General features: G+C 44.6%; 1 protein-coding gene, 1 long non-coding RNA gene and 1 other non-coding gene across 11 annotated transcripts in view; 2 read left to right on the forward strand and 1 right to left on the reverse strand.

Annotated features, from left to right (window-relative positions):
- Nucleotides 1-14,157, reverse strand: part of SYNE2 (spectrin repeat containing nuclear envelope protein 2) — a 389,209-nt gene that overhangs the window by 19,239 nt on the left and 355,813 nt on the right. For all 9 annotated transcript variants that reach the window (XM_033187766.1, XM_033187774.1, XM_033187773.1 and 6 more), the window contains one exon: nt 5,107-5,269. In XM_033187766.1, the coding sequence (XP_033043657.1) occupies nt 5,107-5,269 (163 nt within the window). The remainder of the gene's footprint in view (nt 1-5,106; nt 5,270-14,157) is intronic.
- Nucleotides 1,879-9,637, forward strand: LOC117069487. Its single transcript, XR_004431564.1, has 2 exons — nt 1,879-1,985; nt 9,469-9,637. It is a non-coding gene; the product is annotated as an uncharacterized LOC117069487 (long non-coding RNA).
- LOC117071631 lies at nt 7,634-7,740 on the forward strand. Its single transcript, XR_004432399.1, has one exon. It is a non-coding gene; the product is annotated as a U6 spliceosomal RNA (small nuclear RNA).

Below are 14,157 nucleotides of genomic sequence, written 5' to 3' on the forward strand. Positions count from 1 at the left end.
AAGCCACTATTAGCTAGACTAAATCCAGTTCCCAGGACTCAACAAATTTCAGTTAATAAGAGGACTATATTATAAATGGTAGCTGTCACCATCTACAGAAAGGCAATATAAGCTTCATTCCAGGTCACTTTGATATTTAAATAATTTGAGATTATTACTATATTACTAGATGGGACCACTATTTTCTTACTTTTTTTTTGAGACAAGGGTCTCACTCTGTCATAGTGGTGCGATCTTGGCTCACGGCAACCTCTGCCTCCCAGGCTCAAGCGATCCTCCCACATCAGCCTCCCAAGTAGCTGGCCACCATACTCAGCAATTTTTTGTATTTTTGGTAGAGATGGGGTTTTGCCATGGTGTCCAGGCTGGCCTCCAACTTCTGAGCTCAAGCGATCCACCCTCCTCAGACTCCCAAAGTGCTGGGATTACAGGGGTGAGCCACCGTGCCCAGCCCCTATTCTTACTTTTCTTCATATAAATGTGCAATTCCGATCGTTGTGTGTTTAGGTTGATATGAGGGAATAAAATGCCAACCCGCCAACCGAATTTTAAATCAGGCAGTTCCTAACACTGATCCTGAGTACAAACGACGACCACCAGGTTACATTCAGAAGAGATGTGTTGTCTACTTGGCCACCCTGTGTGCACTGTGAAGAATGTGCAGGGTATTTCTTTAGAGCTCTGCAGTGTGGGTAGAAGGCCTGTTATGCTCGAATGCTGGGAGTCTCCCTGGAGTCAATTTGAGGACCAACTTTAAAGTTATTATGTCTAAATAAAATTCCAGTTTTAAGAACTCTTACCGGTTCATAGCACTGTCGTGGGGCCCTTCTAAAATCAGAAGATACATATACCATTTAAATATTAAAATAATAAATTAGGAACCCTAATACTGGTGTTAAATAAATAATACTTATCACTTATAACTGAAAAATGCCCATGACCTCATCTGGCTCCGGGTGGGTAAGGTCTAGTTGAAAAGCAGAGAGAGGTTCTAGTTTATGGACAATATGAATGCTCTGTATTTTAATAAACTCTGCAATTATCCTACATTATTTATTCAGCTTACATTGAATCAAACGGCTAAAGAAAACTGATTTAATATTTAATGTAAATGGCCATAAGAAATGAGCTCTACTTGCCGGGCGCGGTGGCTCAAGCCTGTAATCCCAGCACTTTGGGAGGTCAAGACGGGCGGATCACGAGGTCAGGAGATCGAGACCATCCTGGCTAACACGGTGAAACCCCGTCTCTACTAAAAAATACGAAAACTAGCAGGGCGAGGTGGTGCGCGCCTGTAGTCCCAGCTACTCGGGAGGCTGAGGCAGGAGAATAGCATGAACCCGGGAGACGGAGCTTGCAGTGAGCTGAGATCCGGCCACTGCACTCCAGCCTGGGCGACAGAGCGAGACTCCGTCTCAAAAAAAAAAAAAAAAAAAAAAAAGAAATGAGCTCTACAATAATTTCTAAAAGACCATCAACATCTTGGTTTAAAAAAAAGCTCAAACATTTTCAAAACTTTCTCAAAACTTTTCAAAAAACATTTTCCAAAAATTTTTTTAAAACCATGTAAAACACCACACAATGGCCTACTAGTTACCTTGTACGATAAAAAATAAAGTGACAGACTACCTTTTAAAATGCAGACCATTTAAGTGCTAGACAAGAACATTTTGCAAACTGAAATAATCCTACCACTAGTATCCACAGAGATGTAAGTCTGCACAAGAATTAGGTCTTAGAAACTGTCCCAATCTAGAGAAAAAGTAGATTTAAGAAACAACATAAAACATTGAGAAAGACTTTTGCTGACAGTTCTAACAGGCTCCTGTTCACTTTGTTTTTCTGCCCCGGGAAGGTGACACAGAACACTGAGGTTGGGGAGGAACTTGGGGGTTGGGGGGTACAGAGCAAGAGGAGATAGACCCGAAAATGGAGAAGAGAACACAGCTAGAAGAATGAGAATAAAAAGGAACCAAAAACAGAAGGTAAGGCGGGCTGAGGAGAAAAAAAACAGGCTGAAAAGACAGAAAATCATATAGGGTGAAACCCCAGTGCCAGCTCCTCAACGTCTCTGTGGGAGGGCTTGGGTAGCAAGTGGGGCAGGGGGGTGTTGGGATGGTTCGGGGGGTGTGAGGTGAAGCTCAGCTGGCCCACAGCAGGGGCTATTCGTTAGCCAATGGAAGGGTAACTAACAACTCCTCCAAGCCACCATCTGGCACACCCCACAGAGAAACAAGTAACCAACGAATGAAAAAACTAGAACAGGGATCTTAAAAAGTTTCAACGAAAGTGGTTCGTGATTTAAATGTCACAAAATTGCCACTACTTCCTGTGCATTTTAAAGATGATATACTCCATAGGAATAACCCCCATTACCTTATACCTAAAGGTGTTCTATGTAGGAAAGGCAAAACAGAAAGGACTCTTAGAGGGTCTGGCCCTCCCGGACCAGGTACATTACAGTGAGGATCCAGGGACATCATGGCTCTTAGCTACTTTGGGGGGCCGAGGGCTTTTGCATAAGGCAATGCTAGGTGATGTCATGTTTTTAGGTCTTATTTTTGGAAGCAATTAATTTATTATATTTAGTTTGAAAAGTAAACACAGGTAAGGTGGTTTTCTAACCCAGACCAAAAATGGTCACTAGGTAAGGTTTTAAAAAGTGGCCCATACATAATTCTTTTGTGTGACACATTTGTTGCCAGTGTTTTGGATGGGGTACTTAAGGTCTGAGTTTAGTATAATATAAACACACTGTAACTTATTCTTTTTAACAAAAATACTAAAAGTATCCTGAGATCATCTGTGGTAGGCAGAATGATGACAATGACACCCTCCAACACACAGAAAGACATCCAGATCCTAATTCTGGAGTCTGTGAATCTGTTAGATTACATGGGGAATTGCAGTTGCTAATCAGCTGACCTCGAAATAGGGAGATTATCCGGGATTAGCAGGGTGGGCCCACTGTAATATTAAGGGTCCTTAACAGTAGAAGAGGAGGCAGCTAGAGGGAGATGTGACTAGGAAGAAAGACACAGAGAGATGCAATGTTGATGGCGTTGAAGGCAGAAGGGGCACATATGAGCCAAGCAATGTGGGTGGCCTCTAAAAGCCAGAAAAAGCAAAAAAAAAATGGATTCTCCCCAGAGCTTCCAGAAAGGAACGCAGCCCTGATGACATCCTGATCTTAGCCCAGAGAGATCCATTTCAGATCTCTAACCTCCAGAAATATAATAAATTTGTGTTTTTAAGCTGCTAAATCTGTAATTGGTTACAACAGTAGTAGAAAACTAACACAGTATCTAACTTCTACACAATAATGGTAGTCCTGAACACCAATTCCATTAATCTTTTTTTTTAAAGTAACAAAGGGATAGAAATGTCACTAAGGTGATGCTGAATTCTGTAAAGAGAGAATTTTCAAATCAACCAGATTGAAATTATGTGCCATTGCAGGATGGGAAGAAATAAGGCTAAGAGAATAGCAGTGGCTCCAAATTGTATGCTTTTGGGAACAAATTCTCTGCAATTTAATTAATTTAATGTTCTGTCACACTTTGGATTTAAAAAAAATTAACACACTATCAACAGCCCCAGCAAAATCTAGCCAGCTAGTCTTTAAGAGGAAAGGTACTGACAGCTTCCATATAATCTACCTGAAAAAACTCACCACTCAGGGTAAACTGTCATTTGCAAGGCCTTGCCTTTTCACAGACTGTTCAAAGACATTCATCCTAGTGGATCACACTTTTAAGTAAAACTGATGTATTCAGTAGCTGTGACTCCAATGAGAGAGGCATTAAAATCTCTGTAATGTCCATTAAAATTCCATAATACTTATATCAATATTCTTTTCTGCACAAAGCAAAGACAGAGTCTAGATGACCTCAATGAAAAAGACATGCTTAAAGTTCCAAAGCTAAGTGGAAAAACCAGTATTTTTAATTTGTAGCATTACTAAATCATACTAGCTTGAAAGCCAGAGAACAGGCATCATTTAAACAGTAATTGTAATAGCACTTAGAAAAGTCAAGAGCAGGGAGGGCCAGGCATGGCGGCTCCTGCCTGCAGTGCCATCTACTCAGAAGGCTGGCGTGGGAGGATCACTCGAGCCCAGAAGTTAAAGACCAGCCTGGGCAATACAGTGAGACGCCATCTCTTAAAAAATGTCAACAGTAGCACCAAATATTGAATCTGGTGAAAAAGGTTCACCCTCAATCCTGTCTCTAAGCGCCTGTGGTACGTGGTGTGTGGTGGAGGCTTAACGTGAAGAAAACAGATTCGACTCTGAGAATCATACTGCTTCTACAGTCGAAACAGAATCTGCCCACAGGTCTAAGAAAAACAGAGGTGAACAAAAGCTAAAGAAAGATTAAGATGAACTTACTTATTAAAAAAAATAATAATAAAGACAAATCCAGGCATTGCATGTGAGAATGAGCATGTGGCCATGAGACCAGGGAAATCAGGAAAGTGGATTTGATAAACCAGTGATGTCAAACAGCACCTACCAGGTGGGTACAATGAGAAACACTGGCAGAACGCAGCAGCTTTCGAACTGCACAATTTCCAGGATTGGCTCAGGGCATGCATATCTGATAACAAAAATGCACAGAGCATTGCAGCTCTTAAGAGTCTTCCTAAACTATTGGTCCAAGCATGTTCCTTATCATACCTTTTCTTGTTTTAATTTTTTAAAAAGCTGTACCAGACACACAGAATATCATCCCATAAAAACCTTCCTTGGTTAGAAAAGTTGCTTTTCTTTCAATTAGTTGCCTTTCAAAACTATATTAACAAAACACAACAAAGATCAGAGTCAAAAAAAGGACATAATTTAAAAAACCTTATTTACCACCAAGATTAAGGTTTGCATCTTAAACATTATTCACACAGTTTCACAAAAAGCTACATGAATGTGGGAGGGAGCACTCAAGAGATGGACATAAGAACATGGAAAGGTGGTCAGTTTTCTCTGGAAAAAGCAAACCAATGTTATGAAATGTGAGCACGTGAAAACACACAGATATACGGGGAAGGCCTGAGTCAGTGCACATCGCGGACACCCATACTCTTGCAAGAGCTCATTTTTGATCGTCCCACCTGCTGCTCAGCGAGCCTCTTCTGGATCTCTTGATCATCGCAGACGTCATAAACAACAGGCTTGGAAAGCTCAGACTCAATTCGAGCCAACCAGGTGCGAAGGTTGCTCATGTTTTTGTCCAACTGCTGAATAAAAGCAAAGGTCTCCTTCAACTTCTTCACCCTACACATATTTGCAGAAAAACAAAACAAACAAACAAAAAGTGATGGAAATCAAAAACCCAATACTTAGTGGTAGAAGAATGTTCCAATAAGAGCATTGCAGGGTAAGAAAGAATCTATTTTGCTTTGATTTCATATCAGAACAACTCTCATGTCACCAGATACGAGTTCTCAGAGAATATGTGAAGCTTTGCAAGGCTGTTGCCTCTGTTGACTTTCGAAAGGACGGAGAGTTAATCCACCCATGAAAATGGAAGTCCTATCATTCCCAGAGTGAGATCCTCTGAGACCCAGTTCATCTTCCTGGGGCTCCAGAGGTGAGAAGATAGCCATTTTTTTCCTAAGTGAAAATAACCACTCCTGACTTCTGCCCAGTTTCTGCCATGGGTATGCCTGAGATTGCAGCAGCCGGTGATCTACCCTGGGAGATTAAAGATGTTACACGCCTGGTTCACTTGGTGGTATTTGGTCCACAAGGCCTCGCATGGGACCCTCCCCTTTGGGTAAGCAGAGAACATGTGCCAAGCCCTACCGCTTCAGTATGAGGGGTTCACCCAGTCGTATACATTGAACCAGCCCATGTGGGTAGATGATGGGGCATCTCTGCCTGTCAGAAAGGGAGGGGCAAAGGAAATCTGCATACAAGCGCAGTTCTAAATGGGATCTCCCTCGCCAGGCTGCCTCAGCTCCCATCCAGCCCAACTCGGCACGGAGCAGATTTGGAAGCACGCGCATGGCATGAGTACAACTTGGCGTACGCGTCCACATGCTGTCAAGGGGACGTGATGTAGCTGTTGAGGGAAAACAATCTTTTTCTGACACATATACTAAAATAAAATGCTCCAATAAACCGCTTTCCTTAAAGTCCTAAAGCAGAGCGAGTAGAGCCAGGATCTGTCCTGGCGTTCTGTGGGATGTGTAGTTAATCTCAGACACTTAAAAGTAATGGCTCCAATGGAAAGTTCCCACTGATCAATACTTACGTTGGGAGATGCTGTCAGAACTGCGCTCCATGGCTGGGAGCACTAGAGCGATAAAATGGGGGCACCGACCCTAATCTCAGGAAACACTGCGCTGCACGCCACCATCACCTCTTACTTGACTGAACAACCTCCTCTCAGCCCCCTAGACTTCCTGCCCACCTTTGGTTCTGTAGCCAAAGTGTAAGTAAGTTCCAGAAGGCAAGTCTGATCCATGCTCAAAGCTTTCAATAGTCCCTGCCCTGCCCTGAAAACCGGTTCAGCCCCTTGATCTCTGTACCTCAAGCATTCAGGGGCCACTCTGCCTCTAACCTTGCACTCTCTCAGACACCCACCAGGACAGGGAGTGCCATGGCCAGGCTGCAGCCGGCCAGTTTCCACCGCACACACAGCACCTCCCACAGTGCCTGGTGGGCAGGACGCTCTCCACAGATGCTTGCTGAATGGACAAATATGGACATTCCGCTAGAAGCTATGACTTAAGTGGGCCATGGAGTAGTCATATAAGTGTGGATTAAAAACAAAAATGTGTATCTTACAACTTACCAAGTCAATCCAAGGGACTGACTTCTAGCTCTATTACCAGCTACTTTTAAGATTTAGTGAAGGCCGGGCACGGTGGCTCACGCCTGTAATCCCAGCACTTCGGGAGGCTGAGGCGTGCGGATCACGAGGTCAGGAGATCGAGACCATCCTGGCTAACACCGTGAAACCCCGTCTCTACTAAAAATACAAAAAATTAGCCGGGTGTGGTGGCGGGCACCTGTAGTCCCAGCTACTTGGGAGGCTGAGGCAGGAGAATGGCGTGAACCCGGGAGGCGGAGCTTGCAGTGAGCCGAGATTGCACCACTGCACTCCAGCCTGGGCAACAGAGCGAGACTCCGTCTCAAAAAAAAAAAAAGATTTAGTGAAAGTCCTTTCACCTCAGCCCCCTTATTTCTAGTACACCCTCAAAGCCGCTTAAGCTTCAGGGAGGTGGCAGCATCGGGTGAGGTGAAGGCCAGAACTCCGGAGGCAAGCAGACCTGGACCCAAGTTCCATTCTCCCATCTAAGAGCTCTGCACGCTGCAATGTACCTAACCGCTGACTCTCAGTTTCCTCACAATCTGCAAGATTACCCACCTTGCAGGTGGTGGTGAGATTGAAATAAGGGGCTTCATGTAAAGTCATCTGCACAGAGTGGACGCTGGATCACATGACGCTACAGTCATGCTTTATTTACATGGCACTGGACCTCACAAAGTTATTTCATCAGTGTTTTATTCTCAAGGGCAAGTTTGGAAGAAGGATGTGTGGTCTGGAGATGGAAGAACACAGACTCTGTGGTCGGAGCCTGGGTTTGTGTCCTGGCCATGTTTAATGCCGTCTATAAAATGGCGTTCACAGTGCTCGCTTCGGCAGCACGTATACTAAAATTGGAACAATACAGAGAAGATTAGCATGGCCCCTGCGCAAGGATGACATGCAAATTCGTGAAGCGTTCCATATTAAAAAAAAAAAAAATGGTGTTCACAGTAGTACCTTCTTTCACTGGGTAGCTGAGGGGACCGAATGTGAAAGGCAGAATGCCTCGGAGATAAATGCCCGTTTTCCAAATTACATTCTTACCGCAAACACCACAAGGATACGTTCCCTTCAGAGCCACAGATGATTTATTAAAAAGGAAGTAATGGAATCCAGGACCAGGCCTGGATATAGCTGTAACCTAGATCCCACCTTCATTCCTATGGCTTCAGGGGTACACCCTCCTCACCCCAGTATCTTGCCACCTTGATTGCCCTGGTTCCAGAAAGAACACTCCAGACAACTAGCAGGGTAGCTGGGAACCCCTGGCACCGTGGGACAAGGAGTGCTCCAGGCAGCTCCTGAAGGACTGCTCTCCTGGAAGGCTCTGCCGGAGAAGAGGCCCAGCCACGAGAGCTTCCTGCGGGTGGGGGAAGGGCTCAGGCTCGTGACCTCTGCACAGCTCTCCCGCCCTCCCCACTTCTCCCTCTGCCCAGAATGAAATCTCCCACGGCCTTTATCTAGCCCCTGACCCTATTCCACCCTAAGAATCCCAGCCTCTTTATTATTTTGAAAAGAAGAGGGCTAGAATCCAAGTATTTATTTATATATATTTTTCTTTTTCCTTCTTTGTTTCCTCTCTTCTAACTTAAAAGCAATTAACACACCGAAGAATTCACGTGTTTACATGAAGGGAGCTAACTAGCAACACAATTGCCTGGGTACAGACCCACAGGGCTGTGGTGATCCTGAACTGTTAACCGTGGGGTTAGGTGTGCGACATGCAAAGAGGGTATGGAGAAGGTGGGGGAATAATTTGCTTGGTTTCCCCAGGACTCTGGTATCCAAAATGGGGTGCTCAGGACAAACCAGTGGAGTGTAGGAATAAAAGACGAGACTGTCTACTGTCATCCCATTCTTTTAAAATTTCTATGTGTATGTTTTAAAATGATAAACTTTATCATTAAAATGAAACATCTGTATCCCACGCTGATGGCCACATGTGCCAGGCCTGTTGTGCTTCACGTTAGCAACTCATTTGCTTTTTTTTGAGATACAGTCTCTATCACCTACGCTGGAGTGCAGTGGTACGACCTGGGCTCACTGCAACCTCCGCCTCCCAGGTTCAAGTGATTCTCCTGCCTCAGACTCCTGAGTAGCTGGGATTACAGGCACCTGCCACCACGCTCAGCTAATTTTTGTATTTTTAGTAGAGACAGGGTTTCCCCATGTTGGCCAGGCTGGTCTTCAACTCCTGACCTCAAGTGATCCAGCTGCCTCAGCTTCCCAAAGTACTGGGATTATAGGCATCATTTCCTCTTCATAACAATGCTAGGAGATAGGTAATATTATTATCCCTGCTTGACAGATGAGGAAACCGAGGCACAGAGAGTAAAGAGCTCACGCAAGTCACATGGTCAATAGTGGAGGCAGGATTCTAACCTGGGCAGTCTGGTCTGGAGCTGCTGTTCCTAAGTACTACCCATCCTCTCACATAATCCTACACACACTAACATGCACATACTGTTGGTACAGGATCGTTTTGCTGCAGTCAGAGAGCATGACCAGAAGTCTGGACTCACAGCTCAGGATACATTGAGGGGTAGGAGCTGCTATAGTGGATGCTACAACCTGGGGCTCTTGGCAGGTGGCTGGGGAGGAGGCCAGAAGGCTCAATATATGCTGCCCATGTTTCCCCTCCCTGATTTTCTTTCAGTAATCACTTAGCCACGTGCCTTGTCTTGGATCCTGCACAGACCCTTGGATTCAGAGATAGCTGGAAGACAGGCCTTCTTCCCAGAGAGGTCATCACCTAATTCTGATGTAATGTTGACACTGTAATACAACATAGGAGTTGCTCAATAAATAGCTGTTGAAGGAGTAAATGATGTTCACTCATACCTTCCAATTTGTCTGATTTGTCTTCTTCATAAAAGAAGCGGCCAAGTTAGATTTTTAAAGAAAAGCTGTAAAGACCAGAGCACATCAGAGCCCTTTTCCCACAAAGCAGTGTGCTGCCAGCCTAGAAGCCACCCCTGCTCCTCAGCCCCGGCTTCACACAGGGCCAGTGAAGCGCTGACAGACACTCACATCACAGGCATACTCAGTGCAAGTTAAAGAGGAGGGGAAGGTGGGAGGAAAGGAAAAGAAGGTCACCAAGAAGTGACAAAGCACTCATCCAGCCAGGATTTAGCCGGTATATGCCAAACTCCATCCAGAGGCCTAACACCCCCAAATGCCTGGGAGTCTACATGTTGTTCTTCTGATCATCAGGTAATGACTGACCCTGGGACCCATCAGGTACACTGCGGAGTGTGCATCGTTCTGTTCTGTGCAGACGCTGTAACCTAATGATCACCTGTCCCAGGCCAGGAAGCATTTGTCTTTTGCCAACCCAGGCGACTGACCTCCACATGTTAGGCCTTGTTAATACTGCTCTTGAAAAATTCGAAATCTCGAGTTAGTATCTGGAAAGAAGAAAACCTATTCAGAAACCAGACCGCTGGCACACAGAAGCAATCTCAACACTGCCTGACGTCAACCACCTGCGAGCAGTTTGCTGCCGCGGCCCCCATCCCTGCACTTGCCCAGGTTTTGACCCGGTGCTCTGAACACTTCTCACACAGACATTTCGACAAATAACCTTTCTCCAGGAAAAAGCAGCATGATTTTCTGAATTAAATCCCAGTTCTGAGAATCAGAAAAGCAAAATTTTTAGGTACAAAAGTGAAGTTTTCCACCTTCACAGGCTCTGTATTGGGAGACCCAAAGCAAAGTGTTTTCCATGAAACCAAACAAAAGGATTATGCCTCAGAGCTAGTCTAAATTGCAAGAGTTCCTTTGCAGTAATTATGGGTAAAAATGCAGAAAACAATCAAGGCAAATAAAGTTTTTCTGTTAACTAGCGATGGATGAGAATATAACATTGATAAACACTGCTCTCCTTCCAAACAAACAAAATCAAGCCAGGTTAGCATCATTCTACATACCGAGCCTAAGCCTTAACAATGTATGATGAAGGCTTTACATGTCAAATTTATACATATGGAATAATTTACCATTTAGTCCTATCCTCTATGTGCTCAGGAGTCTACAGTTAAATTATAAAAGCCCTAAATCAGCCTAAGTGAACAAAAAAATTCCTATGCCTAATATAAAAAATACTAAGGAAACCTGAGATGGTTCAAGTATCTGAAATAAACAGTCAAACCTGTGGGCAGCTGTCAGTTGCAAAAAACACTGTACAAATCCTGTACAATTGTATCTTTTCACATGACTAAACATCCTTATGGCAAAATAATGCATTACTCCAAGATCCTGAAGCCCTGATTTAGGGGCAGAGGCATTACAATACACATCTGAGCTCATTGCCTCTTTGAAGCATTTTTGTCACCGGAGGACTTCCATTTTCCACACGGCATAATCACTCCTCTGCCCTGCTTGTCAGAGGCAGACTGCAGACACCACACGCATGCTGACGCTGGAAAGAACCCATCCCCCGATGGCTGAGCACAAACACTCCGCAGCCACCATCTCATCGGTGATTTCTATTGTAACCAAAGCGACACAGCCAGAGAGCAAGACACAAGGGACAGCACCCGGCGCCTCGGCCCTATGCAGAGCTGATGACGAAAATGGCACTTACTGTTGATGAGAAAAAATCATTCCTTATGTTTAAGCGAAAGCTCCAAGTTCCCGGCTGCACCTCCACCTCCCAGGGCCGAGGCAGCCCCTCCCCCTGCCCGCGTGCCCTCTTCACTGGTTCAGCATCTTGTACAGAGGCGGACGCAGCCCTCTCCAAGGCTCCTTGTGAGCACGGCTGGCTCGCAGGCACAGGGCAATGCCAGCAGGAAGGAAGACACCTTCTCTCCTGCTAACTGCAATTTTTAATCTCAGTTTTCTCCCTTCCAATAAACAAATATCTCCAGCTCTTTCCTCACACACACAGTCTTTGTTCTGACGCTACAGGATTGCAACGCTGGGAGAAGAAAGTCACAGTGTTATCTTGGCTATGGGTTATTTATGAAGTGCTATAAACGGAGAGAAGAAACATTTAGATTTGGGGCAGGCAAAAGAGGATTTCTGTCCTCCACAAATTAAATTTCTCTGTTTCAGGTTTAAAAGAAACAGCAAAATCTGACACCCCTGAGTCCAACAGGAATGCCTTCCTCTTGTCCTCTTGAAGAAGAAATTTCCCTGTGGGGTTTTCTGCTCTGTCCTTTTGGTCCTGAGCATCCTGGTTTAGGAGGGTCAGATAGTTCATTTAGTTTATCTGCTTTGTGCAAGAAAATTCTATTTTGCAGTATAAAGGGAATTCATTGCGGAAGAAGAAATTTTGTAATTTTCCTTGCTAGCTCCTCCCAGGGTTTACCATAACGTGTCTGAAAATTCCTCCTTATTCATACCCTCAGTTTCTCCGGACAATCCTGAGTGGCAGCGCTTGGTTTGTGTCTAGTCTACCTCAGACTCATTCCCAGCCTTATTCTGAGACTCGATATCGTTTTTCAGGAGTCCCTAAAGCCCAACATTTAGTCATTACTGTATCCCCACCTTGAAACATAGCAAACACGTGCTACATCAGTGGAATCAGAAGTGAAGACCTGGCAATAGTTCTCCCAAAATGCTGCATCTAACTCAGGCCCACGTGGTTGGCTGTTCCTGCAACCTGCTGAACACGAACCTCTGAAGCTCAGTACACTGGACCTGCCTGATGCTGGCCATCATGATACTTGCTCATTACCCCAGTGACGGCTACTTTCCTTGGGGGAGCTCCTCAACCCTCAAGGAAGGCATTTCTGCAGGGTCTGGAAACAGCGGCCACCCATTCTAGAGGCAGAAGGATCAGGCTGATGGGAAGGAAAATGGAAGTGAGGAGCTCACATCTGGCTCTCCCTGTGCTAAAATAATCCCTAAATCCTTCCAGTCCCACTGGATCAGGCAACATGCTAAGACCAACGCAAGTCAACTTCGTGACTAGCAGCATTGTTTGGTCTTCCAGAAAACCTTGAGAAAATACAGATAAGAGGAGAGCAATGAAAAGCTTTATCAGTTTAAAAAGGCACACTTATTTCTGCCCATTCTGCAAGGCATGGAAAACAATCTTAACACACAACTGCCACGGTCATAACTTCTGAGTTTAATGATAACATTTTAATTGCCACTATTATAAACTAGGTGAGCTTTTCAGGTTGGCAGGCAAAATTTAAAAGTTATGCTTGGTTTAAAAAGTTCCTTTGGATGGATTTGATATTTCTGATAGTGAGAGCCATTCAGTGTAAACAGGAAGGAGCTAATCTTTGAGGTCATACGGTACTAGGAAAGTCCCTCCTTGTCAGTGGCTTAATAAGGACGACAGGCTTTGCTAGTGGTGCTACCGTCAGAAATTCAGGAAAAAGAACATAAAATTGATGACATTTGTTCATGACATGTTATAAACATCTTCCATAATGAACATTTAGAAAGTACAGATAAGCAAAAAGAAAATTAAAATAACTTTCATTAAAATGATTCCAACCAAGAGAAAAACCAATGTAAACTTTCTCGGAGGGTATGCCTTTCCACTTCGCTGTCCAACCTGTATCAGGCACTGAACGCTTTCATCAGATTATTCACACATGCTGCTAGAAAGAGCCTTTAAAAAGAGTTCCTCACCCTGATCCCAAGTCTCTAAAAGGATTCACCAAGATGTGCAACCTGCCAGAGGGACTCACTGAAGACACAGCCCCACCTGTGTCTATAGAGCTCTGGTTCATATGACAAGCAGGGTTTTCATTAAGGAAATGGGGAGGGAGTTCTAGAAAACAAAAGCAGATGAATTTTTAAGGAGTTCAACTATTGGGTTTTTAAAAATAAGGGGAGGAATAGGTGAGATCAGGTGGCAGGTCAACTCCTTCTCTGGCCTCAGTCCCATTGAGGGGATGAGATCCAAGGACCGTCTTCTCAGAGCTTCAGACTGTGGTGGCTGTGAAGGTTAACCCTGCATCTTTTTGTCTGTCACCCAACAATTTGTATCTCAGCTGTTCTTAGGTAATCCAGATGCCTCCAAAACAGAGGATCACACATATTGGCAGTTCTGAAGGACACTTTCTTTAATTTAGTTGTCTGTCCTGCATTCAGAAGTTTTGCTGAATCACTTTTCAAAGACATTATCGAAGGCTGGGTGCGAGTGGCTCATGCCTGTCATTCCAGCACTTTGGGAGGCAGAGGTGGGAGGATCACTTGAGCCCAGGAGCTCAAGAGCAGCTTGGGCAATATGGTGAAACCCCATTTCTACAAAAAACAAACAACAAAAACAAAAAATTATCTGGGCATAGTGGTGTGTGCTTGTAGTCCCACCTACCTGGGAGGCTGAGGCAGGAGAATTGTTTGAGCCTGAGAGGTCGAGGCTGCAGTGAGCTGTGATTGT

Source organism: Trachypithecus francoisi, unplaced genomic scaffold, assembly GCF_009764315.1.
Source record: "Trachypithecus francoisi isolate TF-2019V2 unplaced genomic scaffold, Tfra_2.0 Lachesis_group3, whole genome shotgun sequence".
Lineage (NCBI taxonomy): Eukaryota > Metazoa > Chordata > Mammalia > Primates > Cercopithecidae > Trachypithecus > Trachypithecus francoisi.